Below are 27,640 nucleotides of genomic sequence, written 5' to 3'. Positions count from 1 at the left end.
CACAACCGTACCATATCTCAATGTGTTGTCCTATGCATCAAAATCTGCTATTGTTTGACGAAGAAGGAACCTCCAGTAGGACTACGCACCCATTCTACCAGGGCGACGGCTGCTACTACTGCTTTGGGACGTGGAGTCCCGCTCGTTGACATCTGCCAGGCAGCTATGTGGACATCTTTGCACACATTCACTAAACATTATTGCCTCGATAGCCAAGTCTGGAGTGACGGCTACTTTGGCCATTCTGTTCTCCAGGACTTTCTGGTGTGAACTTGGTTTGCAAACCCACCTCCGGGGTTGGCAGTGCTGGGGTATCTATTCTAAGGTAAAAAATCTATAACTAATTGTCTCTTTCAGATGAACAAGTTACTTACCTTCAGTAAAGATATATCTGTAAGAGACATAGATTAGTTATAGATTCCTTACCGCCCCACAGTTAGAAAAGGGATTTTTGGCAGGCTGGGGCATGCGCCAAAGCCAGACAGAAACCACCACTCTAGTCAGGATAAGGGAGTTACACTCCTAAAATAACCCCTGCTCACCCCCTTGGTATCTTGGCATGAGCAGTCAGGCTTATCTTAGAGGCAGTGTGTAAAGCATTTGCACATAGCCAACAGTAATACAGTGTAAGCACTACAAAAGGACACCACACCAGTTTAGAAAAATATCCAACATTTTTATATACTTAAGACAAGACCAAAAACGATAAAAATCCACAATACAGTACTTAAAAAATCTGCAGTTATCAAAATACGCTTTAAAAACAGTTCCTTGATGTGGATAGCTCTATCCGGGCTATCACGGCATCGTGAGCAAACAAATCCAAACCGTTCTGGCTTACCGCGGTATCGCGGGCCAGCTACAGTGTCGGAAAGTCCCGCAAACAGTACCTTGTAGAAATGCAGGGCATCGGCGACCTCTCATTGAGCTTCCGAAAACACGACGTCCGCAGGCGTCGGTTCCAGAGGATCCAAAAGAGTTCTAAATTTCAGGGGTCTGGGCCCCTATATTTATATCCCAAAATCCTTTGATCTCTTAGGCAGAGTGTGTCTGTGCCCAGCCAGAACCAGTTCTGCCTTCTCTGGTGTGATTTCCTGGCAGGAGGTTGAGACGGCATTGTCAGAGGCAGACCAGACTCTTTGAGGTGCAAGGAAATCTCCTCCCCCTTCCCCGATCGCAGCCCAGGTCTATTCAGCCCTTTCCTGACCCAACTACACTCTCTGGAGCCACTCCTGCTCCCCAGCTTTCTGTCATCCAAAACCCAGACAGGCAATGCACATTCCAGCAGAGGCACACGGGATGACTGAGCAAGAAAATACCCATTTTCTAAAAGTGGTATTTTCAAACACAGAGTGTAAAAATCACCTTCACTAAAAGATGCATCTTTAGTTTCTGAGTTCAGGCATACTAAACTGTATTTTCCTACCTAGTTCCCAGGGCCAGTTATGTTTATAAGATGTTTTAAACATAACTTCTCATTCTGTCCTATGGTGAACAGGTAGCCTTGCAATAGTGAAAAACTAAATGGGCTGTACTTCACTATCAGGACATGCCACACACACCAGGGCATGTCCTACCTTTCACATACACTGCACCCTGCCCACAGGGGTACCTTGGGCCTTCCTTAGGAGTGCCTGACATGTAAGAAAAGGGAGGGTTAGGGTCTGACAAGTGTGTGCACTGGCCAAGTCGACATGACACTGCGAGCAGACTCGGCAATGGCAGGTCTGAGTTACCTTTTTAGGGCTACTCACGTGGGTGGCACAATCAGTGCTGCAGGCCTACCAGTAGCATTTGATTTACAGGCCCTGGCACACTCAGTGCACTTTACTAGGGACTAACCAGTAAATCAAATATCCAATCATGGAAACACCAATCCATAACACAATTTACACAGAGAGCATTTGCACTTTAGCACTGATTAGCAATGGTAAAGTGCCCAGAATCCTAAAACCAACACAAATAGGTCAGGAAAAAATGGGAGAATGAAGCAAAAAGTTTGGGGATAACCCTGCAAAAGGGGTCATTTCCAACACCCATCCATCCTGCGAACTGACTTCTAGTGTAAGGGACTCCCTTTAAGGGCCCTAGTTTTGTGCACCGGTGGTCAGTGTCTTGCATGGCTCTGCCCTTCTGGTGTGGAAAGTCGTGTCAGAACTGACGTCAGCGCGCAGTAGCAGCGTATAAGTAGATACCGCTATGTCATCCCGGTGACCACGACGCCGACAACCGACGCGGTACAGAGAAATTCTCCGGATCCACTCTGACGCCTGGGGTAATTCTAAGGTAAGGAATCTATAACTAATCTATGTCTCTTACAGATATATCATTACCAAAGGTAAGTAACTTGTTCATTAAAGTTGCCAGCTCATTAATTTGATGTCCCAGACTGTACAAAAATAAACAGGCACCTAAAGCTGTATTTTCAGCACTTATCTGTGCATACTTCAAACAGCAAATATAAGTAGAAAGCACTTTAAAGTCACATTACAAATGAATACTTACTTTTCTATTTATAACCCAACTTAGTGTCAAGACAAGGTCTTTGCAGGCTCTTTAAACAACACATGGCTGGCATTTTTCTTTGGCAACCCTACTTTATATTCCTTTTCAAAAAAATGCATTCTCACACTACGGCAGTAAATGTTAAATACAAATGTAAGGAATAGACAGAAGGGGACCCAGGGAGTACTGGAACCAGAAATAACAAGCATTGGCATAGCCAATAGGTCTCGCCTTTGGGACCTTATAAGTGTTTAGCCATGCAACAGTTGCATAACTAAGCACTTATAAGATCCCAAATGCGAGACCTATTGGCTATGCCAATGCTTGTTTTAACTGCTGCAATCTATTGAAGCCTCACGGAGAACATCATAGCGGCCGTGCGGCCGCGAAAGTAATCGCGATCAAACATCAAAGCGAAAGTGAAAGTAATCGCGGTAAAGCGTGACGCGCGCGCCCGCGCACATGCACTGTGGCTCTAGGCTGGCCTGGTAGCACTTTTTGGAGCCCTCTCAAAAAGTCTCGCCAGACCAGCGCATGCGTTGGGTGAGGCGAGACCTAAAAACTAAACCTCGGTAACCAGTTTACAAAGGTATGTAAATATGCAAATGGTCTTTAGAGACCTGTGAAAAACTCAGGCGTGCTGGAGATAAGACTCCAGACACTGCCCAGCCGATCCCACAACAGCTCAAGCTGAGACACACAACGGGGCGTTGCGCGCATGGATGAGCTTGTCTAGAAGGTGCGTAGACGCACTCAGACAGAGGGCAAAAAATGGGGCAGTTGCAGCAGGCTGTTAGCTGAGACATTCACCAGAGAGATAAGCACCAGCATTGACTCAGCTAGTGTAACTGACGTTCCTCAAATTACAGTTTGCAAATGCTGTCTGTGACATCCTGCCAGACCTGTGCTGGCTCCCAGGAGCATTGTCATGCAGCTTTTTAATAAACTCTCTTTAACCTCATCCTTGGAGAAAAAGCACTGCTCTGGGAGCAGATGAGAAAATGCAACAACAAAAAAAGTAGCATTGGCAAAGCCAATAGGTCGTGCACTCGGATGGGTAACTGTGGGGGTAGGTAATGGGGGGCTGTGGAGAGGGTGGAAGCAAGATGGGGCAGGTAGGGAGAGAAGAAACATTCTGGGCAGGATGGGGGAAGGTTAAAAAAAAAGTGCTTGGACGTGGCCTGCGTTGACTGTGTCATAGCATTTTTTTTTTTAAACAAAGAAATAGTCCTTGAATCAATGAGAGCTGCGGAAGGGTGCTAAATAAGTGTAATTCATCTGTGCTTGGTCCATGCGCCGCCGACAGAAAAGGCAGTGATGAATGGCAAGCACTGCCCAATTAAAAGGCAGAAAAGTAGAGTGACAGTGCTGCAAACAAATGGTAAGCAATCGGCGGTTTCCAAGCCCATTATAGAATGCAAGAGTGCTTGCGCCGAGTGCATCCGAGTGCAGGTGAGAACTAAAAATGGGGTTTAAGTGCCGACAAAAAGTTAAATAAAAATATAAGAGATCAAGAGGTATGGTATTGCACAAACCAGAACAGTTGCTTTGAGAACTTAGAGCTCTATAAATTTGAGACTTCAAAACCAAGGATCAATTTATATCTCTTAGGGTAATGTACAAGGCAGGGTGGTTAATTAATAGTAGGTGTTCGGAGTGCGGGGTAACGCATCTTCAGATAAACCCAATCATGAAGGAGTAACCAGAGTAAATTGAAAAGGAGTCATATGTGCAAACTCACAAGAGCCATAAATTAAGTGAGAAGTGGTATTAAGAACATATGTAAGAACAGAGCATGGTGGGAGGTAAACCAATAAAAAAATAGCATTTCTGCTGAGAGAACACCAGATGGTTCTCAAACCATGCAGTTCAAAGTAAGATTTCAGCTTTTTTTGGCAACAAAAGTTTATGAAAACAAAATGTTTGGGACAATCTAGAATGAAGTGAGAAACCCCAGGATTTCACTATACTGAACAAGTATTAGTACAATGACGGGAGAGGGAAGTCAGTCTGTGTACACAGTATGTAGAGGTAGTAATAAAGAAAAAAATCGGTTTCTAGTTTTAAACTTTGATGAGGGAGAAGAAATCCATTCCTCGATGGAATCAACTGTCCAAGAAGCAGTGATCACCAACCACATATAACACCGGAACGTAAAGGTAGATGCCATCAAGGCAAGAGTGAAAAGAGGGGCCTCAGCAAGCCACCGCCCTCAATGCTTTGAAAACACATTATGATGCTATGACGCGCTAAACAGACTAGCACGATGACTTAAGCAGCTTCATATCCGCGTGAAACAGCGTGGTAAAAACTTAACCCTCAGGCCCCCAGCAGCACATGGGAGAGGAATGAAACTTGGGTGCATACTAGGACAAAAAGGGTCCCCATAAGTAAGATTTAAACCAATTATGGATAGCCACCCCCACTCCGTTGGATATTTTGAACACAAGTGTCTTCTAATCGATCATGTCACAATGCACTGAGGGATCAAGGCAGGCCTGTGGGAGGCGCCCAGCTCTCCGGCAGGCTGGTGCCATCGGCTGCAATGTTATGCAAGGGCTAAGAGCAGAGTGATATGAGCGAAGACGACCATTGCTAATGATTTATTTTGGAAGCTGCATCCGTAGCATTGAAGTCATTTACCCTTAGTGGAAGAGCGGTGACAGGCTAAAGGTTGGCCACATCATCAGGGAAAGTACTTAGTCAGCTTCCAAAGTGCCAGGCAACTGAAGAAAAGGGACAGCGACCATGGGAAGCCACAGAAGTCATTAGTAGCAAGAAGAGACATGGAAGCAAGGGGCAGACCCAAAGCCCACGCTGGGTACATCTTACCGTGCTGCCTGTAGTGAGACTGCAGACAAGCTTCCCAAGCAGCTGTTTGCATCGAGCAGCAAGGCGAAGGATGGAGGGGCTCTTAGAGTGGTGGCAGAAATGTCCCTATGGAAGGTCTTCATTTTATAAATAGAAAAACCGTTCATTTCCCGTGTTTTGTAACGGAATCTGTCATTGTTCGTCTGATTGTAATAACGTATTGCTGTTATTACATTTAGCCTTCTGATTATACATTCATCTAAGATGAATTACGGGTTTGATTTACGATTAATAACGTGGTTTAATTAATTTAAGGGCAGAATCAAGAGATGGGTATGTAGTTTTGAACTAAAACTATAACTTGTCATATAGTCCCGCATACATTTCATGGTGGGTGTGCGTGCTTATGTGTGAGTGAAAGTCAGTGCTTAATTTGTGAAAGAATGAACTCTGTCGGTGGCAGGTGCAATTAAAGGCCGTGCTGAATCCCAAGGCTGGTCGCCCTAAATCCCCAAAAAAGCAGCGCAGAACACCCAGGCGACCCTGTGGGGCCTTCCACCAGTCACAGGACATTTCCCGTGTGGCAGTTGCACATCCTGTCAACAAACGATGACCGTTAAGGAATTGGTTTTATCTGACAATTTAACCTGGATATTGAGACGACACACGAATTGTAATTCTAAGAACTGCATTTATCTATTACAATGCCCTTGCGCTTTGTATTACATTGGGATGACGACAAGATCAATTAAGACACGCATCACAGAGCATAAAAGTAATATCAGATGCTCCAAGGAGACCACAAAATTATATTGTCATTTCAAAGATTTGCACCACACAGCAGACTCCTTGAGATGGGTTGTCCTTGAATCACATCCAGGCATGCCACCACAATCTCTTCTCAGATTGGAACAAAGATGGGTCCATAAACTGGCTTCGGATACACGTGGTCTTAATGATGACATACCATGGGGTTCTCTAACTCATTAAAAATCACACGACACCTATATGTCAGTCCCCAACAGCTAGTTTAACCCAGGGAGGAATACCATCCCATTACACTGTGATCGAGAGGGTATATCCCTAGACTCCCTCGATCCCTAGGGAGGAACCTCACCCCATAACACTGAGTGCGAGAGGGCATATCCCCAGACTCCCATGACACCCATATTCCTCTGTAATCTCACCTTTGATTAATATCTCATAAAGGAAGGGGCACCATCTGCTAACTAGTGACAGCAACTGGGTAATTCTATGAATACCTTGCAACACTTCTCCGGTATACACCACCAGTTTGGAGTAACCTCACATATATTTTCTACCAAGCACGTTTCTCCCTTGACATCAATACACTAGTCGTGAGATTCGCATCGGAGAATGATGCTTTGTAGCGCCCTGCTATTTATTATTTTCTTGGTTTATCACATTACATATCGTCCCATTCCAACATGGCGCCTTAAATCGTCTTCGATGACGATACTGCCGCCGGCAGCATCGTGTCAGTCCCTCATTCACCTATGCACTTGCAAGCCTGACATTGCTAGCCCTAGATGAATAGTGGTCACACCAATTTGCCACAACTCTTTCATCACCCGTTTATAAGACAGATTACCATATATATTGGTGTTCACAAGCATTATTATCCAATAATGTCTGAGAAGGATAAAGTACTTTATCAAATTTCTTAAGCCAATGGTTACTTATATCTGGAAGGACCCCTTGACTCCATCACGCCACACACACTATTCACATCATAGTGACATACCCCTCTCCAAGATGGCACCCTTGTTTACCCTTGAAACTAGACTTCGTGTCTATTTTCTCCACCGGTGTCCGGTGACCAATCAGCACCCACCTAGCATTACGAGTTTCACTCTTAAACCGAGCAGAGGGAAACAGACTCCACTTCCCGGTTTCGGCGGAGCGGGGTAGGTCTTTACACCACCCTTGGGCGACTAAACTGTGAGTAGTTACATGGTGTTCCTTAAATATTCCACCTTATGCGCTGAGACTCCTCCGGTCTCTGTGGTCGGCGCCCCGCGGCTGTTGGGACGGCCCGTTCCCAGTCTCCCCCCTGTCTCCCAGTGAGACGCTTGGGACTGGGTGACGGGGCGTTCCGCGGTCGTGGTCCTTCCCATCACGGGCCCCACGGGTTATTTTGCCAGCTTTTCAGTCCTGGTTAGACATAGCGAATTGGCTGTATGCATCACATCAGAGCATTAGCCCCTCGCTTGTCACGGGTCTTGAGGGTTAGCTTGCCACCCCTTCTACTTGTATTTTGCGAATAGAGAGCATGCATCTCCCCGAGCATGAGCCTCTCGCCTCTTCACTCTGTACCAATATCTACATTAGGCAAGTTCGCATCCCCAAGAGGCTCGCCAAGTACCGACTGGAGTGGCACTTTCTAATACGTTAGGTGAGCATCTTCGCACCTACACGTAAGATTCTGAGTGGTTTTAATGATATTTATATATATTTTTTATTTCCAGATTTGATCACCTGACACGTTTCTGCACCATGCATCCACCTATGCATGATCACCAATATGTAACGCAAATTGTTTTTCTAGCAAAAATGCATATGAGGAGTCCTTGGCTCCTGTTTCTTCTCTTTAATGATTTGACTAAGTGTGCGTCTTAATGTACGCTGGTGCTTGTTTTGTTCCCTTTTTTCCTTTTCTATAGGCCGGTCCAGGATGTAAGAGTCTAGTTATTCCGACACTTACTTAGGGTAGTTTTTACATCACTGTAAATATTAGTATCACACCCTCACATTTTTGTAGATAGTTGTAATCACTGGTCCTGATGAATTGCCGCTGGATCCTCCTGACCTTATAGGCATGAAACATGTCGACCACCAGAGCAGAGTAGAGTAGTCCCTGACCCATTTAGTCAAGACTACCGCCTCTCTTTTCATTTTAACAGGGTGGTTTACTGACCAAATAAAATCTATTATCCAGACTAACCGACCCTTTTTAACCACACTCACTAACGTCTACACCTCCCTGGCCCTCACTTGCACTCACCCTCGGCAAGGAACAAAAGATCTCCGCCAAAGAGCCCCATCCCTGGGTGCCCGTCGGGAATTGCAGCGCCGACCCGACGAGGAGCAAAACCCAGATGATGAAGCATGACACCTAGCTTGCTGGGTGTGTGAGGGTTTTAGTTCCACCAATGTGGGTTTCCCCACCCCACACAGTCCTATACCCTTTAGGCTTATAGTACACTACCCCCCACTTAGTCTAATTCCAAGGAGAGTACCCTTCATTCTCTCCTTTACGAACAGAGGAACTGTATACCCTTTCCGTTTAACCAATTCAGGGCCTGTATACTGGACCTCATTAAATATAGCCCATCTGTCTTCAACGTTTTATTCTTCCTTCATTTGATTGCGCGCCCTAAATCCCCCTCATGCCTCCTTAATCCACTACCACTTTATCTCACTTTTGCAGGCTCCTGTGTTTTTTTCTCATTTTGAGATGGCTTTGCCGCCTTTCTCTTTCTCCGTCTTCTCAATCTGCGCGTTTTTCTTCTCTCGGGGCTCAGTAATTAAATGATGTGGAAAAATAAGTGCCGGTGACCCCCACCGGCTCAAATAAAGCACTGAAAAGTGTGAAAGATCCCTGTCCCTGGAGCTTTGTATTGTTATGTGTGGAAAATGCCGTTTAGGTGTACTATTCAGTGCTTGGAATGGCAAAATAGAAGTGCAGGTACTGAGTTCCCGAGTACCTGCTTGTTTGTGAGAAGTGCCGGTACTCTCCAATTTAAAGTATTACGTTTCTGTTGAGAAGTGCCGGTACTCTTCCTTTCAAAATAAAAAAGTGCCGGACAGTACCGGCCCATTTAAAGCACAATATTATACGCTCATTTACGGTTTCCATTCCAAGGTTCGGTTTCACCATAGGCACAGGGACCCACCCCGGCCATAGAGCTCTCGCCATGTGTCGACTTTCACAGGGGATTATTCGAGTTTAGAGGAATGAGCCTTGCGTCTTCGTTCTCTGCCTCCAGATGCCTCTCCTACTCCTGACTGCTCTGCTGTAGTTATGGTTGCAGGGGCGGCTCTATGCTCATGGTGGCCCTGTGCAGGGAGCGCAGGGAGGGGGCCCCGGAAGAGGGGGTCCGGGTGGAGCGGAGCTCAGGAAGGTGTTTTAATAAAACGTCCAGAAAAGGCGTTAGATGACCAGTAACATGGTAACAGAAAAACGACGTTTACTTTTTGAGTGCTCATCACTTGGATACTTTGTTTTAGAATCTGGGTCTCTGGAGGGACCCCTTTCAACAAGAAAAACACGTTGCGCGTCCGTAAGAGAGTTCGGCCACAAAGCAGGATCCCTCCAATCACATAAATCATATTCAGAACACGGGTCTGTAACATGGTCTTGCTCTTTGGCTTCCTTTTCAATACCAGCATCATCCGTCTGTAAACTCTGAACCTCCTTCAGAATGCCAATGTTGATGGACCGATGAATGATGTTTCAGTTTCTCTGTCTAAGGGTCTTTTGTAATAATCCTCATCCTGAGTTGGTAATTGCTGCATGTTTGTATCAATTTCAGGGTCACTTTGTTCATTTTCATTGGTCTGCTCATGAGTATCATTCTGCTCATGGATATCATCATTTTTTTGTTCTTCTTTATGGTCGTCCGCGCCTGTTTTACCTAGTGCATCAGCAGTACTCTGGCCAGAGGATTCTCCATCTTTAGGTTTCCCTTGGGTGATAAAGTTCAGGATTGCTCCTTCCTGTGACACTACGAAAGCCTGCTGAGCCACCTTTCTCTTTCGTTTCGAATAACCAGATTTGTGTACTCAAATTCTCTTCATTTTGCTTGCAATGCAGCGGGCGAGGCTAGCAGTGGGTAGGGAAAAAAAGAAGACAATCAGCAGTGGCGGCTGCTGAAAGATTTTGATGTGTCATTTTTATTTTCTTGCAAAAACAACAGTTGATGGACAGAATGCAGAACAATGTCATACATTCACCCCAGTACAGAGATCTGGGCCTAAATCCATCGTTTTTTTGCTCACCACACCACCCCAGTTCAGACATGGCCATATGCAAATCAGCCTTGACCCTGTGCCTCATGGGAACAGTCCAGCCCGAACTGCCAAGCCATGTCTTCCCTGGACCGGAATCAAGCATCCTAGGACCGGTTTCTGGCTATCAGCCGTCATCAGCCAGGATAGCTTGACTCCAGTGGCGTAGTGAGCACGGGTCCCACGTCTGGGAATACCCATCCCACTTAGGGCGAAAAGCGTTACAACAAACAAATGATGGACGGAATGCTGACAATGCAGACATTCTCCCCCAGTCAAGAGATCTGGGTTAAATCCATCGTTCTTTTGCCCACTACACCACCCCAGTTTAGACATGGCCATATGCAAATCAGTCTTGACCCTGTGCCTCATGGGAACAGTCCAGCCCGAACTGCCAAGCCATGTCTTCCCTGGACCGGAATCAAGCATCCTAGGACCTACCAGGAAAATATGTTCTAGAACCATCTCCCTAGCAGCCACCCAATGCAGCCGCTGATAAAACAGTGGAGGCCGCTACTTCTCCCACCTGGCAGTGAAGATCTGAAAACCCTCCCCCTGCACCTCAGAGCCTCACCAACGCTCCAGCAGTTCAGGAAGGACCACAAGACCTCGCTGTTCAACCAACAAGCAGCATGATCCAGCAGCATGAATCCCACACCGCCTCGAGACCCTTATGTGTGAAGCAGCTGAGCTTTATAAACCCTGACTGATTGATAGTAATTACCCTTCCCACTACATGTATGACACATTATGAGGACTAGCCACATATGGAAGGTTTATTTGAAGAGTGTATTTAAAACTATAGGGTAGATCATGTGACTTGGCATACAAGGTCTGTTTTCTCAGTCCACTGAGAACAGTAGAGCCTGGAGAAAAGTTCATGATCTATTTGGGAAGTGACCTTAGCAGGAAGAGAGTAAGCTACCTTGAAATCATGGCACACAGAGACCTGTCTCAGTACGTCACTAACTGATCCTGAAGACAGCCTACAGGTAACCAAAGACTCGTCCACTTTACCACATTGTCAAAAGACAAAATACAATATATTTAATTAAGGTTTCTTGTATAGTGCCATATTCCAGAGCACCTATTAAACAAGGATTAATTACAGTGAGTCCTAAGGCTATGAAAAGGCACTAGAGGTTCACTGAAGCAAAATTAATGTGCAAGGAACATCCAGTCAGGAGACAACTTTAAAGCAGACGTACGAACCACTAGCACAGCGTACCAACGACCCCATGGGCCGTGGCATACGCAAGGAAAATGGCCCCTTTGGCTGCTGCTCAGGAAGTAAAATATAGCAATTATCAGGGTTCAATGGGCCCCTGAGGGTTTTGGGTCTCAGTACCACTGTACTTGCTGAACCAATGGTAACTATGCCCCTAGTATGGACAGAGAAGGCTGCTTCACCAATTGCAAACTGAGGACTAGTTAAACTAGTTTTCTCTGCTAGTCACATGACAAGCACTGGAATGTAATTAAAGAAATGATCAAGAAGCCAGTCTCCTACCAAGGTCTCTGCAAAAGGGCATTAGATTGAGTTAACATGGGTAGGCACTGCCATCCTATTCCAGGCGTCCATCCATAGGTGCTTGCATTTCATGTCTGCCTCAACACCATATAAACAGACATAACCAAATGCCAGGTACATTCGAACACTCGATGTTTTAAAAGATTTGTGCAGGCAGATCCACTCATTAGATCACAAGTATCAGCTTCATACTCTGTTTTCATGATTGTTGATAAGTAATTGTAATCATTTTAATGAATCCTTAACATTACGTCTAACACCTCGTACCCTGCTCTCCTCTTCCCCCCCAATACGACCGTGCCTCCCAAGTTACACCTCCAAAAGTCACCATGCCTCCCCTCAGCCACAAGTAAACACCGCCCCCTGCACTCCTGACTCACTCTTCCCTCATACAGCGCCGATCTGTACCACTCCCTACCCCTGGCGCACGGTGACCACCTCTCTGACCCGCGCCCTCTCAGAGATGAATCGTGAGAGAGAGGCTCTCTCTCACGATTCATCATGCACTCCCTTCCCATGACCACCAGAATACCTCCAGCTCGCCACCTCACATGGCTTACCTCCACCCAGACCCAAAGCACACACCATCTACAATAACATCCTCACCCAACCTTCCCCACGCCCCCGGCTCCTCACCCCCACGGGCTGGGATACATTCCTACGCCTGATCTGCCCTCCTCCCCAGGGCTCCCCACACCCTCGTCCAATGGCTCACCTTCCCTCGGGTTCACTCTGCAGTGGCACACGCTGACCTCCTCACGCCCCCTCCCCATGCCCTGACCCTCGGGCTGCTCACCTCGCAGCTGGCACCAAAGGTTGCACACTGGCATGCTATCCTCTGCAAGGCGGCCTTTCTTGCCCAGGGTCTCTAGGCGTGCCGGTGCATGACCTCGGCCGGTCTCGGTGCTGCTCGCTGCACGCCGGGCACGGGTGCTGCCACCCCTCTTGCCGCCAGTGATGCGTGGTGCTTCTGTAACCCCTTCGCTGCAGGACTCGCGGGCACTGTGCATGCGCGCGCATGCGAGCCTCCGGAGGTGCCAGATCTGTACTATTAAAACAAGCTCGATTCTCCTGGAAAAAAAGTTCTAAACCAGCACAAGACCTACCAGCCCGAAACAAGGCCGACCCCACACAAAGACGAGACTGGGTTAGAAAGGAAAAGAGTATAAGAACAACCATTCAGCGTGCATCACATTGGATTTAGCACGCCTCAGTCGTTCATGTGCCAAATCCCTGCCAGGGGCCGCCACGAATATGTATTGTATCCGATTCCTCGTGGTGGCCCCTGGGGTTTGGTGGCCCTGTGCAGGTGCACAGCTTGCACATGCCTAAGGCCGCCCCTGATGGTTGGCTCTCTCTAGCTGGAATTTTAGCCATATAATGTATTCTCCTGGGTTATCTACCCTAAGACACGAAGAGTACATAAAGATCTCTGTAGTGGGTGCTCAACAAACCGAGCAGTCTCAGAAAGAATAAAGAGGGAAATAGAGAGATTTCCTTTGACGGACCAGAACCACGGAGATCATAAGAGGGTAGACTCTGTGCCTGTCACATGTAAGGCTGTGTCCCAAGATTATGAGTGGCTAAACCGGGGCTACCAGTAACTCTGGCCTGTTATCAATTAATCCTGAGGGTCCACTAAGAAATAAGGGATCGGTAATTCTATACCCAGTTCCCCTCGTAATTCCTCATTTTCCACAGAATTTGGCTGTCAGCAGAAAAAGTCTTATAATTCCGATGGGGCCAGTAAGCTTCAGGGGGGTGTTTGGGCAGTTACAGCCCCCTAATAAATGTATGTTCTGATAAATAGTTGGGTACAGGTGCTTTCAATCGGGTATTGTGAGACGTCAGTCGGATTTTAGAAGGAATTTGTACATACACACAGAAAAAAGGCACACATCCTCTCCCTGTTTGTTTTGAAAGTCCTCAAAAATATTGGTTATTTTACAAACTATTGTGTTTACTCTCTTAGGACTCCTACCAATCCGCATTCCTCTCCCTTTCCACTGCCTGTCATGCTCCTCTCATGCACCCGGCTTGTCATGTAAAGTATTTAAACATTATATGCCGGCCTGTTTATCAGAAAATCTGAAGCTCACCCCTCCCACCCCCCCCCCCTCCCCCAAATCTTACTAACCAAGCTACGCCCCTGCCAGTAACTTAATATTAGCGGCCGCGTCAGAACTACGAGGCCACTTGTAAAGAGGGTAAAGTGTTCAATCTAGCCCTCGGGCCGTCCCAAAGAATCACACTTCACCCATGACTGATCTGCGGCTGCCCTCCTGTTCTTTAAAAGGACTGGCCAGTGGAGATTTTGAAGCAGGCCTGTTCCTCTGAATTGCACATAAGACTGGCCAAATGCAATAAGTAAGGTAGAGACATGGCAGTGCAAACCAATAAATAACTATACTATGTTGGATGACTTTTTTATTTTTAAAATGGAAATGTTGACGGTTAACCCCTTGCATGCCCGCCCCTTTCCCCGCCCAGTGCCGCGCCTTCCATTAGCGGGCGGAGTTCATGACGAGCTGGACTCGTCATGGGCACAGCGCCACCGCAGCCCATGACGAGTCCAGCTCGTCATGGGCACTGAAGGGGTTAATAAAACCATGCCTCAAACCAGTGGCCGTTCCTCCGCAATGGCAGAGGAGCGTCGCCCCACTGCCCAGCTCAGAGCTAGGAAATGTAAAATAAAACAATGCTTTTGCATCGTTTTATTTGACATTTGCCGGCCCTGCCAGCAGTGTTGGGAGGGGCGGGGCTTAGGCATGGGAGGGGGAAGAGGAGTGCTACGTGACCTCCACTGCCAAAGTCCGCATATGTGTTTTGGCCGGCCATTTCAGGCCGACCAAAACACACATGCGCACTTAGGTTTTCTCCAGCCCAGCTGCATTGAGCAGCCGGGCTGGAGAAACCCCACAGACTCCCTGGTCTGAGCAGGGCTTCTTCCCTGCCTGTTCAGACCAATCCCCGTGCTGCTCTGCAGCATGGGGATTGTATGGGAGTCTGGGTCCCAGGGGCTGCTGGGACCCAGGAAGAGGAGAGGCGGCGAACACGAAGCTGGAGGTGGCCGGCTGTGGCGGCAAAAGGTACGTTTTATATTCATTTTTATATTGTATTAACCCGCCTCACCACCCTTTGTTTATGGCGGCCGCCGCTGCCTCAAACTCAATGCATGTCAAACAGCCTGTGCCTCAAACGGAGTGTTTATCAAGTAAAGCTGCTAATTACCATCCCAACAGTTTTGAGCCTCCACCACTTGCAATGGTGGATAGCAGGGGTGTTGCGGGTTATTAACAACCATTCTTTCCATGCAGGTAAGGACAAAAGGCTATTAGCACCTGTCCAAAATAAGGAGCGTGGTGGGAGAGATAAAGCTGCTACCTATCTGAAAGATACAATGAAAAAAATGGCTCCATTCTCTCGCATCTCTTTTTCAGTCACTTCTAAAGCAGACACGCCTGTCTGGGTTGCTCCCTCTGCTTTTGCTGAGAGGGAATCTCAAAAAGCCTAAGAAAAATTGAAAAAATTCAAGCAAACAGTTTATTTTTCTCCACTTTGCTTTGATTGTTTAGGCATCCCTCTCAGGAAAATCAAAGAGAAGACTCTGCTCACCCGTGACTCAACCAGCTATTACAGAAAAGGCTGATGTAGGGCTGAAGGAGAATGGCACTTAGTTAGGATAAGCCTATTAGTCTTGCATGCGCTGTCTGGTGAAAGACATATTGTGGGCTCACCAAGAATATACAGAGACTTTGAGTTCGTTCTATGCTTCCATTGGTTGCCATTCTTGACACTCATTTGCCTGCTTCTTATTTGTGTCCCAGCTAATCAGTCTAGTGTTTGACCCTGCCATGGAGCATAGCCTCTTTACCCTCCCTTTTAGTTGGTTGCCATCCATGCTTCCTCTGCTTGCTTTTCAACCATTACTTTTTTCTTTTGGTTTAAGTACTCCATAACAGTGCATGTATTTTCAGGCTATCTCCCGCAAGTACTTCTCTCCCCCTGCACTCAGTGTTGCTCCATGTTGCCCATCTGGTTCTCCCCAAAGCCCTACTTGCTGTGCTTGCTCTTGTGTCCTCCCCCTGTTGCTTTCTCGCCTGTGTGCTTCTCCCGTTGGCTCCACGTTGCTCTCTTGCCTGTTGCTTCTCCTCTGCACCCCCACCCTAATTGTTACTTCCGCTACTCACGCCCTCCTTCTGTCACCTGTTGCTTTTCCTACCCCTACCTGTTACTTCTGTCTCCCTTGCCCTCTAAGATGCTTCCCCCACCTACGCCCTCCTTCCCTGTCGCTTGTTGCTTCTCCTTCCCAGACCCCCACATTGCTTTCCCACACCTGCTTCCTCCAAGTATTCACCCCCAACCTGCGCTTAAAAAGAAAAAATATGCAAAATCGGTTTTTAAATGTGCAGATCCAACTTGGAACAGTAAATAAAAAGGAAAAAAGTGTGCACATCATTTTGGAGGCATGCACGTGCGAGGTGCGCGTGCCAACAAAATCACGTGATATACTTTTTTTCTTTCTTATTTAGGTATGGGGATGCTGTGCAGCATTGTTAAAAACCATTAGCAAAGCCAATTAGTCTCAAAGGCAATGCCTATTTGCTTTACCAGTGATTGCTTTTTGTCATATCTTTGAGATGATAGGCATTTCCTGGTAGGCTCTCTATTTTGAACAGTGTTTATCTTGCTGGGTCCACTGCACACTAAAGGTATATTAAAGCTGACAGCACAGAATGGTCCTTTTGTGTGCCTGTACTAGTAGCAACAGCCCACAAAAGAGCATGCCGATTGGCTGACCAGCTCACATTGTTCCTTTGAGGATGCTAATGTTATTTCCCAAATCAATGATACTCCTTATATCATCTTCAGAAGGTTGAAAAACTACTCAGCTTCCTTTGTCTCCTTTCAGCTCAAAAGGTATAGCCTCTGTTTCTCTTGGAAGGCGTTATTTTATGTATGGGAATACTGAAGATGGATTGTTGCTAAGCTGGACCAGGGGCATCTCAGTGAGGTCTTAGCAGAACTGTCTCTCAGAAAAAGCTTTGTACCACAAATGCTGTTTTCTTGGTGATGCATGACGCAGCGTTCAGTAAATCTGCAAGAACACAATTTAACTATAATGAAGGTGGAATCTGTGCCCAGACTACTTAAATTAACTACAGCTAAGGTGGAATTTTTGCCAGTACTACACAGATTAACTACAGCTAAGGTGGAGTCTTTACCAGACTTAAAAAATTAACTAAAGCAAAGGTGAAATCATTGCAAAGTCTTGACAAATTAACTACAGCTAAAGTGGAATCTTTGCCAAGAGGAACCATTCTATTGGTCCTCCAAAGCAATCTAAAACTTACTATTTCCAGGATTCAGTACTTTTCTGCATTCATCTATTTTCTTCTCCTTAGTGTGCTGAACAGTTAGAACAGTCTCCTACTTGCCTACACAGCACTGTTCCCCAGTCTGAATTCAGTAGAAACCGGTTTTGTACTGTACGATGGAAGGCAGTATCCGTGAATTTCTAGCATATTAAACTTCTCACCCCATGCGTACCTGTTATGCAATTAGTAAGTTAAATTTGCTTTTGCTCTTTCTTCTCCCAACAGCATTCAAACCTTTCGACTTGAGCGATATGAAGAGACGCAGCACGCAAGACGGCAAGAAGGCTTAAAGATGTGGCTCACCTTCCTCCCACGAGCTCAACTGCTTCCCTCCTACTTTGTCCTAATGATCCCTTATGAGCAATGACTTTTGTTTCTCTTTAGCCTCCGGATGTGGCCCCAGAATTGGACAGATTGGGGCAAACCCTGTAATCCTGTACTCTATCTATCTCTTCTCGTGCTCCTCCCCTAAGTTGTATTCCAGCAGACCTGGCCCGTGGGCAAAACAGTTCTGTTATTTCAAAAAAGAAACTCCAAAATACAGAGCGTTTTGATGATGCTTTGGGTGAGTTTTTGTGTCCATGCTCAGGACAAGTCTGTGACGGCAATCCTTGCCCCTGTTACCAGCTGGCATCCAAACCATGTGCAAAGTCCTACAGGCAGACTTTTGAGAAGGAGACATTCATATGCTTCTCTTAGTAGTGCCCATTACATCTTTATGTCCTTGAATAACACAGAAGATTGTATCAGGCGGTGTGCCCGTAATACTGGAGACGATCATGACCTGCTTCTAACCCATACCTAATAAAAAAAGGTAATTTGTCTTAGGTGCAGGGTGATCAAGGGCTGAAATAGAAATACAGTGTCTGTTGGAAGTGGGGCAGTCATGGACTTGAGACTCGCTCCCCGACCATCCATATTCATCTGCAGATCATGCTCCCTCCCCATCCTCCTAAACCCCACGTGCTCTTTATATACTGGTTTGTAGCAGGGCCTTGGGACTGGGGAGGGGAGTCTCTCCTCTCCCTATATACTGCTTCCCTCGCTGCTATATACAATTTTGTGTAGATTGTCTGGAGCCGCAGGTTAAGCAAACTATGCTTTTTTCGACAATCTAAAGCTCTGGAGCAGTCCCTATGTGTGTCAATATGATCCTCCATGCTATTGTATGCTCTGTATGACTCTGTCTTTCTTCTACCCTAACTATCCATAACATTCCATCTCTTCTAACTGGTACCAAGGGCAGCTAGGGCTGAAGCCAGACCTTTTCTTGAGTTGTGTTTTCTCGTTACCAACATGGGTCCACCATCATGGGTAATGTCTCTTGACCTTTGAGTGTGCTTTCTGTTGGGTCATTTGTGAAGGAGCGTATGAACTATTAGAGGCAAGATGCAGAAAGTAAAAATGGGAATATTTACGTATGCAGCAAACACTGTGGTGTAGTGACAGTTGTGTTCATAGGGCGAGTGGGAACAGGATGAAGGACAGGAAATCGTTCCTTACTTCCTCTTGTGGAAAGTTTCCTACCCTTGTGCTTTCTCAACCCATGGCTATTTACTTGCCTCAGAGAGGGACAGTGCCCTGTTGATGTTCCTGGCAGCCCAGTTAGAGGGGTGAACCCCAGCAATCGGGAGAGAGACTGGAATAAGGGATATCCAGTTCCTTCCCTCAGATTGAGTCCAAGGCATGAGAGCGCTCTGCTAAGATTCAGCTGAAGTTCGAAGTCTTTTTGGCCAGTGCGTACCTATCACTCAAAACCAGCGTCAACAGGGTTTACAACGCTGTTGGAACAGCCTCTGCATTCAGTTGTGTTTGGGAGATTTGGGTTCAGTTCAAACTATAAACCGCTAGGACTCAACACAATCCTATGCATAACATAGCTTTCTTTTTAAACCCTCTTTTGGTACCTCTAGCAGTAAAGTAGTTCAGCAATCATCTTCACATATAAACATGTGCTTTGGCAAAATACGTTTTATCCAAGAACTATGTAAGTAAGACGTTTCACTTCCATTTGGCTGTATTTTCCCTCATTGGCGTTAACCCTTTCATAGCGTATGTATGCAACATCTTTTTTGTGTGATTTAACATGTTTTTGCCAAGGTAAATCTTCACTAACTTCAGACCATCTTAAGAAAACACTTGAACACTAAACTCACAAGGATCAGAATTAATTAGTTCAACATCCTGGACTTAAAACCATACGAGGACCACATGACGATTGTGGATCTAAGGAGCTCTAGTGTAGGTGAGCATGATCCGAGCATTTTGATGCTGTCCCACCTGGTGTGCATCGCTGAGATTCTAGCAGCCTACGTTTAAATTTAGCCCACTTAGCATTGGGCAGAAACTGCAAGTTATCTGCGTGCAGAGAAGACTCCAACTTAAGGAACGCAGATCTGTGTAGAAGGCAGCCATCCACAAAGCCCTGGAAGCCTATAGTGAAGAGGAAGCAAAGCCCTGACCTTAGCCCACAATTAGCTTTTGGCTAGGGGTGTTTTTATTAGCTTGAAAATGCAAAAATAGCTTAGAATTCATAAACTAAACATTTGGTGCCTGTCCCTTCCCTGCTCTTTAAACCTCTTGGTTGGCATTTCAAAATTGAAAAGCTTGGAATTTCATTGGTCTAGACCTCAAGCAATGTCCTCCAAAGTACCTCCTCCTCTTTGAACCTGTAATGCATACTTCATCAGGACTTAAAGCGAATGCTTTGCTGTTCCAGTAGAATGGCATTTGCCAGAAATACAATTCTGTTGGTCACTGCTTCCCTTAAACCTAGAAGAGGCCCTGCTTTTGTGAAGAAGAGAAGGTTAAGGAGGACTGACATTTGTGTGGAAGTCATCTCGGACAAGTGAGCTGCCAGGAGCCACGGGGACCTTACAGCCCAGCTGGGTAGGATTAATTCAAGGTCCCCTCCAAGATCAAAAGGATGGAGACCTTCAGAGTGCATTACAGGACTGTTTGTGGGAAGATTGCCTAGTACCATCCCTAAGCTGTTTAGGAGCTTCTAAACCCAAATTTAAAGCCCAGTAGAGGGAATATTTTCTGCTTCTTTTTGTTCTTATATGCCATTGGCCGATGACTGTCTTCACAATTCCGAAACCGTTTGAACCATTTGTGGTTTTGGATATAAAACAGTTTGATATGGATTGAAGAAAGAGGTCCAACATCGACTTTTGGAAATGTTCAAAATACGAATTTATTCCCATTTGATAGATATTCCAACATTTGTTTCATGCAAATTAATTTGTCAAGACTAAAACTTTGGCAAATATAACATGGTTCCAATAAATTGCTGTAGCAAAAAGGCATAGTTTGTATAATTCAGTAAAACGGGGCTTGAGTCTGATCATTGTTTGGATTACATAATCAGTTAACTGCACAGCACTTCAGTAGATCAGTCCATCTCATTGTTTCTCCAAAGTCCATTGATTCTGTTGAAGGTGGCTCTATGTGCTTACTTGCCAGGATGTCTTGTTGTTACAAGGGCTCTTGGCTAGAAGCACTCAAGGGCTGTTGGAAGAAGCAGCTCTTCAGCGACATGGAACAAAGCCTTTTCTTTTGTATCCTGATCTGGCTGTGTCACTTATCTTTATGGCCGTTGCTCTGGGGAGCAACAAGACAGATATTTCTCCAGTTCTGCTCGTTCTATGTTAGAAATGTGAGATGTTTTGTCCAACATGTTGAGTGTACGTGCATGTGTGTACAGAAACCCGCATTGTCAAGAATAGAGACGATACCTGTGACACATACAAATCTGATTAATTTTGTTTTAACTAGAGGATAACTGAAAAACATTAATGGCCTGGCTACTGTCACAGAAACAGAAGAAATGTTTATGTTTGTTTATTTATATAGCGCATATATACCGGCAGGTCTCTTAGCGCTTGACAGAAGGAGATTGCATCAAAGAAGGTACGGACAATCCTTGTAGCGAGCACAGCTAAAGAGTATCTTCAAATAGCAGGGTTAATGTCAATTAAGGTCCTAGCTATGGAATTAGTAATAGATCCCTATCATACAAAGGAAGACAATTAAGACCTAATTCAATCTTCGCCCCGAATTCAGCCTGCAAAAAATGCTACAAATCTATTTTACTTAGTTGTAAAGTAAAATACAAGATAGAGCCACTCCAAGAGAAATGTGCTTTTTGGATTGTTAGATAAGTTGGTACTCCATATTTATAATTTATGTAGCACCTCGTTTCCCTGGGTGGGCGCTGGAGCACTCCAACTTAGTTTGTGGGTGCATGGTTCAAAAGGAATTGATTGCAGTTAGCCTGCATGGTAAAATCTGGGTACAATGCATATGGTTTGTATGTGGGGTAGAAGTGCTGAGTGAACTCTTTTTAACACTTTTTAAATACATTTTCCACAAAATGAAAGAGATTACATTCCGAGACAAATGCCCAAAAGAAACTGTTCAAGTTGGTCCGTGTACATACATAGCAATCATATCTAATACAACTTAAGTGTCCTGGCCTGGTATAGGAAGAAAACATATCCTCTTGTCGTACTCAATTTATACAGTCAATTCGGGAGGACCATACATTTCCTCCGATCACATTTCAAATCGGGGATCTTATTCCGTCTGGGAGCTTGCAGATGCGTGTTCCAACAAATATGACTGGTAGGGCTGCCATATGTCGAGTGGCCTGGACGCAGGGAGTTGCAGTTGAGCATAGAGATCGCTAGTAATATTGCAATAGGACATGCTCTGCATCCAACCTTTCAATATCGACAGCCGTTTACTCCCCCAGTGTAATGTAACCTCTCTTTTGGGTAGCAACAATGCCAGTGCACTAAAGCGCCGGGAAGATTTAGTAATATCCTGCACGTATCCTAACAATGCCTGCATAGGAGTTGGGGATAGGCTCAAACCGGTCATGGGGGACAATTCCCCAAAAACCAGGGTCCAATATTGGACCACTTTATTACAAGTCCACGCCATAAGTGCAAAGTCTGCCATCGGGGTACGACATCTTGGACAGGTGTGCGGGCGAGCCGAGTCCATGCGGTGGACCTTGGCAGGGAAGATGTAAGCGTGCCATAAAAACTTGAAGTGTAATATCTTGTGTTTGTGCCTAAAGGAAACCCTGCGTGTTTGCTCGAAGCATGTGTGTCACTGGGTATCTGTGAGAGGACTACCAAGATCCCGTTCCCATGCCCGTCGTATCCCTTCATCCCTAGTTGGGAGCACGGCTACTGTCGCCCTGTACATTCTAGACATAAGGTGCTCTCCGCTTGTATCCTTAATAAGTATTGTCTGTGTGGGAAAGTCAGGTGGTTCCAATGGGTATTCGGAAACCTGCGCTCTCAATGCCCCTTGCAACCTACTCAAATTTAACTGGTCCATGGAAGTGGCATCCTGAAATCGGGCATCTTCAGCACGGGAAAATATGTGTCCACTGGGAAACACCTCCTCAAATGTGGCCAAGTTAAATTTAGTTAACGTTCATTGTACTGTTACCTCCTGAGTAATTGGAATCCACAGATTCCCTGCTAGGGGGAGTGCCGCAGAGTAAAGAAGCTGTGCCCCAGTCACCTGTACAAGTTGCCTCCATGACCAGCTAGTCGTGGACAATGTTTGTAAGTCCTGTGGGTCACGCTTTAGGCGGATGGTAGTAATGCTGATTGGGGGGTGCTAGATCTGACTCAGGACGCAAATAAGGAACCCGGGAATCAAAGTGAAACCAGTGCCTTGAAAAGCTACACTGAGCTACCAGATAGTAAACACGAAAGTTTGGGATTCCAAACCCACCCCGCTCATACGGCAGTGTCAAGGTGTCCCAGCTAATCCTGGGCTGTTTGCCACCCCACACCAGTCGTGTGAAATGGGAAATGAGCGTGGCAAAGAAGCCCTTGTATAGAGGTATTGGTATGTTCTAAAATAAATATAAGAACTGCGGTAAAACAACCATTTTGATCAAGACTATTCTGCCCACCATGGTATTGGCAATTTCAGCCACCTTTCAATTTTGTCGCCCAATTTCTCCAGCGCTGGACCATAATTAAGTTGGAGTATTTGAGCCGGGTCTTTGTGTATCCAAATCCCTAAATATTTCACTGAATCATCACACCACTCCAATGGGAACTCAATGTCCCGATTACAAGGCGCCTCGGTCAGTGGATTGACTTCCGACTTGCTCCAATTAATGTGCAGGCCGGAAAGAACGCTGAAACGGGTGATCTTGCGAAGAATGGGCCTTAGATTTTCATCAGGGTGTCTCACATATAAAATAATACCATCAGCATATAATGTGATCAATAGCGGGCCTGTCTTAAACTATGTACCCCTGTGGAAGTGATTGTACTGGAGATGGCGTACTAAGGGGTCCATTGCTATTATAAATAAAAGCGGGGAGAGCGGACATCCCTGGCGTGTCCCCCTCGTAAGCGTAAAGGAGGCTTTCAACGAGCCATTCAACCGGATGCGCGCCGAGGGGCATGTGTGTATAGTAGTGAGACGACCGCTATAAACCTTGGTGGCATCCCCAGCCTGATTAATGTAGCCCGTAGTGAAGGCCACTCTAACCAGTCAAAGGCCTTTTCTGCATCTAAAAGGACTGTCGCTACTGGGAGTGTTGGTGTAATCCTGTGAAGAGTGGCAAACAGAGTGCGAAGGTTCAGCGCATTAGATCTATGTGGTATGAATCCCGCTTGGGCAGGTGAGATCGTTTGATCGGTAAGCAATGCCAGTCTAGTAGCTAACATTTTGGCCAAAATTTTATAATCGAAGTTCAGTAGCGGGAGTGGCCTGTACGGTGCTGAGTGAACTTAATGGCATATGCTCATTAACATTACGGATAGACACTTGGCCGGGTACTTACCATTGTGTTGTGTCAAGATTGCTGTATGTATCTTCCACAGGTTGAGCCAATAATTGGGTCACGCATGGTTGTGGGAATAAGTGGCAAGCCATCCACTAGTTCTGGGCCACCCAATGGTGGTGATAAAAACCATCTAGAATTCTGAGGGTTTTTTTTTGTTTTGTTTATTGCAGTTTTTTTCTATAGCGCAAACTCTACCCAAAGGTATTGGTGCGCTGTACATGAGCACCAGTTACTTTACACAAGAATACTTTCATTTTTGGTAGGCATGGGGAGATTAAGTGATTTGCCTAGAATCACAGGATGTTGAGGTGATGCAGAGACTCAAACCTGGTTCCCCAGTTCCAAAGCCAGCAGCTCTTGCCGTTACACCACATCCACCTCTTACGGGTAAACTTTTGTTCCATGTGATTCAGAATGAGAATGCATTGCTGGCGGTGCTGATGGTTCATAGGCAGTAACATTGGATTACTTTAAGCAAAGTCATTAGTTTGAAACACTGAGTTTTATTTTGGAAAAGCCACCTTTATATTGCCTTTAAAAATCTAGATGATTGTTAATTATTAAACCCACTGCTAGTGCCTGGATACTCCCTCGGGTGACAAGCTGCACTCTACAAGTACTACCTGATTGATCGATTGATTAATTGTCCTTATTTTCATAAGTCAGGCCTTCCATAGTTTGCAAGTTTGTATTCCAAACAAGCTCCTCCTTCCTGTGTTTTTCTGAAAATTGAAATGCTTAGTAGTGGTGCCATTTTGATTGGAGGTTCCTCTTTTAGCTGTGGAGTTTGATATTGTGGGAAAATTGGTCAAATGCAGTGGATTGCTTTGTGGTTGAAGTTAAGAACTTTCATGGATATTCCTACAACCAACAGACAGTTGGGGTCTCGAGGGAAGGGGTAATGTGGCCATGGCTGTTCCAGCAACAAACCTATCTATCAATGGGTGGTAGCAGCATTTTTGGTTTGTTAGAGTTTATTGATTACTAACCATGGTGTAGACTCTATTAGCATAACCTAGTCTTTTACAGCATTAAGGCATTTGATGCTTGTACTTGGTGGTGCTGACTCAGGTAGAGAATGATCCGTTGATTACAGAGTTGTCATGATGTTGAAAGCATTTTTCATCACATTGTAGACTTGACCTTCAAGTGTCTTTGGAGTTCATGGACATAACTATGTCATTTATTTCTGTTGATGTGGCTGGGAGTGATTCAATGTGTGGTTGGGTTGTAGTTTTTCTTTAACCCACAGGTTAGATTTTCAGTTTTAGATGGGTGTAGTTTTGGATAGTTGTAGTTTTAGCATCCATATGTCCGCTGCCTGCAGGCATGTGGTGAGTCCAGATGTGCAGTAGCTAACTAGTCCTAGAATCGGACATGTTCTATATTTAAAAGAAGAGATGCAGTTGTTGAATCTTGGGGGATGCTTACATTTTTCGTAAAATATGGAGGTAGTGATACAAATTGTGTCTGCCAGTTAGGTTTGTCTGTATCCATTTTAGTGCAGTGCCATGTATTAATGCATTGTTTAGTCTTTAAAGTTGTAATTGATTACATCTTATTAAAATCTGCTGAGAGGTCCAGTAGAAGTAGTGCAACTCGCTGTAATACGATTTTTCTTGAGGTGATGGCCACTTTGCAATCAGTACTCATTCAGTACCTCTTCCCTGTGTATGAATCCTGTTTGTTAGTTGGAGAAGAGGGTGTTTTTCTCTGCAGAATGCTGCTTTTTCAGAGTACTTGTAAATGGTACTTTTAATATCGGTGTTTGTAATTTGTTGGGTCCTCCGAGTCCAGCGATTGCTTCTTTAGAATTTGCTCCATATATGTTGTTTTCAGTTTGCTGGGAAATAAACCTCATGATAGTGATTCAGTGATCTTGCTCTAGCTATTATGGCTGAAACTGTAAGTTCAAGAATGCTCATAAAAATGTAAATATTTATACATACAGCAATACACCTGAAAAACGTTGTTTAGACAAGTATTCATTAATGAAACAAATAATCAGTATCGCTGATCTTCTGATGATAGATATAATTAACTAATTTGTTTAGTTTATGAATAATATATATTATTCATAAACAAAGCTTATTTGTTTCTTTTATGAATAGTATATATATATATATATATATATATATATATATATATGCAATTATGCTGCTTACTCCTCTCCCCAGTCTCCGGGATACAAAAAGCAGGCACGGACCACAATTCAGTGCAGATTCGTTTATTCTTTGCTTAGTCGGCCATGACGCGTTTTGGTCCCTCCTGGACCTTGATCACATGACAACGCTTCTAGGCTTCAACCGCCATTTTATAGTGTCAAAAGTGCAAAGTGCAAAAAACAGCATGGAAAGCAACAAAATACTCCTAATTAATCACAAGTAAAAATACTTAAAATCGTAAGAGTGTATATGTACTTTGTTATTTCACTGGACATAGTGCAAATCAGTCTAGTTCCAGGTTAAATATTATTAAAGACATAAATGCCTAATATCATTCAATAAAAAAGCGTTAAAAACACATTAATAAATAATCGCATCACAGTGCATAAAATTTAAATGTGCCCAATATGGCTCTAAAATTTCATATTAAAACAAAGCTCTATCATACACATCTGAAAATTACGTTTCAATGTTAAAATCTATCCCCTTTGAACTATAGCCGCATAAATGCATAAAGGCGTTGTTATTAGTTAAAATAACTTATGGAATAGAGGAAACGTAATGCAGATAGATGTTGCTTAACCATCCCTTAATGCTAATAATAAAGTGTAGTGTAACACCACGTGCTTGACAAGTATACTTAAAATAAAAAAGAGGAAAAGTTTTTTTATGTAATTTAAAATTTGATCAAAACACGGGGACATCAAGCGACAGCAAATAGTTGGACCTGTCATGGTAACATCAGAATTACAAACTCAATCTGACTAAAAACTGTATGTGTGTATATATAAATATAAATATAAATATATATTGAGGGGAACTAAAACATGGTTATTGCCAGGGTTTTATAGCTTGTTTGTTTGTAGACAAAATAAATTGCACAAAAGCTGGTACTAAAAGAAATGACCCGTTTAAATACAGGTATAAAGATCCTCAGTGGCATTGAGACCTCCCGGTATCTTACTGTCTAGATTTAAAATATACCGGGTTTCAAGTTTGCGTAATGTATTTTCTCTGTCCCCTCCTCTTCTATTTTTAGATACAGCATCAATCAGATAGTATGACAGGTACTTAGAGTCGCTATTATGTTTTTCCTGAAAATGTCTGGCGACTGGGTAAGAGGGGTCCTTATTAATAATAGCTCTAAGGTGTTGCAGGATTCTCTTGTTAGCCGGAAGTTTTGTGCTACCTACATATTTAAGATTGCAGGTGCACTCTAAAACGTATACGGCGTAATCCGATTTGCAATGTAGAGCTTGTTTTATTTCCACCTCTTTATCGCTGAAAGGAGTTTTGTAAGTTTTTCTACTAGTACCGTGGATGCATGCTTTGCAGCTCTTACAGGTCACAAAACCTTTTCTCTGTGAGAGCCAATTTACAGGTTCTGTTA

The 27,640-nt window shown here is 44.7% G+C and overlaps 1 protein-coding gene across 2 annotated transcripts in view; it reads left to right on the top strand.

Moving 5' to 3' along the window:
* The window catches only part of MCRIP1 (MAPK regulated corepressor interacting protein 1), a 138,713-nt gene extending 118,153 nt beyond the window's left edge, over positions 1 to 20,560 (top strand). For both annotated transcript variants that reach the window (XM_085617526.1, XM_085617525.1), the window contains one exon: positions 17,482 to 20,560. In XM_085617526.1, coding sequence (XP_085473652.1) covers positions 17,482 to 17,546 — 65 coding nt within the window. In that variant the 3' untranslated portion in view covers positions 17,547 to 20,560. The remainder of the gene's footprint in view (positions 1 to 17,481) is intronic.
* Positions 20,561 to 27,640: the final 7,080 nt, after the last annotated feature.

Source organism: Triturus cristatus, chromosome 7 (genome assembly GCF_964204655.1).
Source record: "Triturus cristatus chromosome 7, aTriCri1.1, whole genome shotgun sequence".
Classification (NCBI taxonomy): Eukaryota; Metazoa; Chordata; class Amphibia; order Caudata; family Salamandridae; genus Triturus; species Triturus cristatus.
The sequence above is the reverse complement of the archived record's forward strand: the minus strand, read 5'-3'. Positions and strand labels throughout refer to the sequence as shown.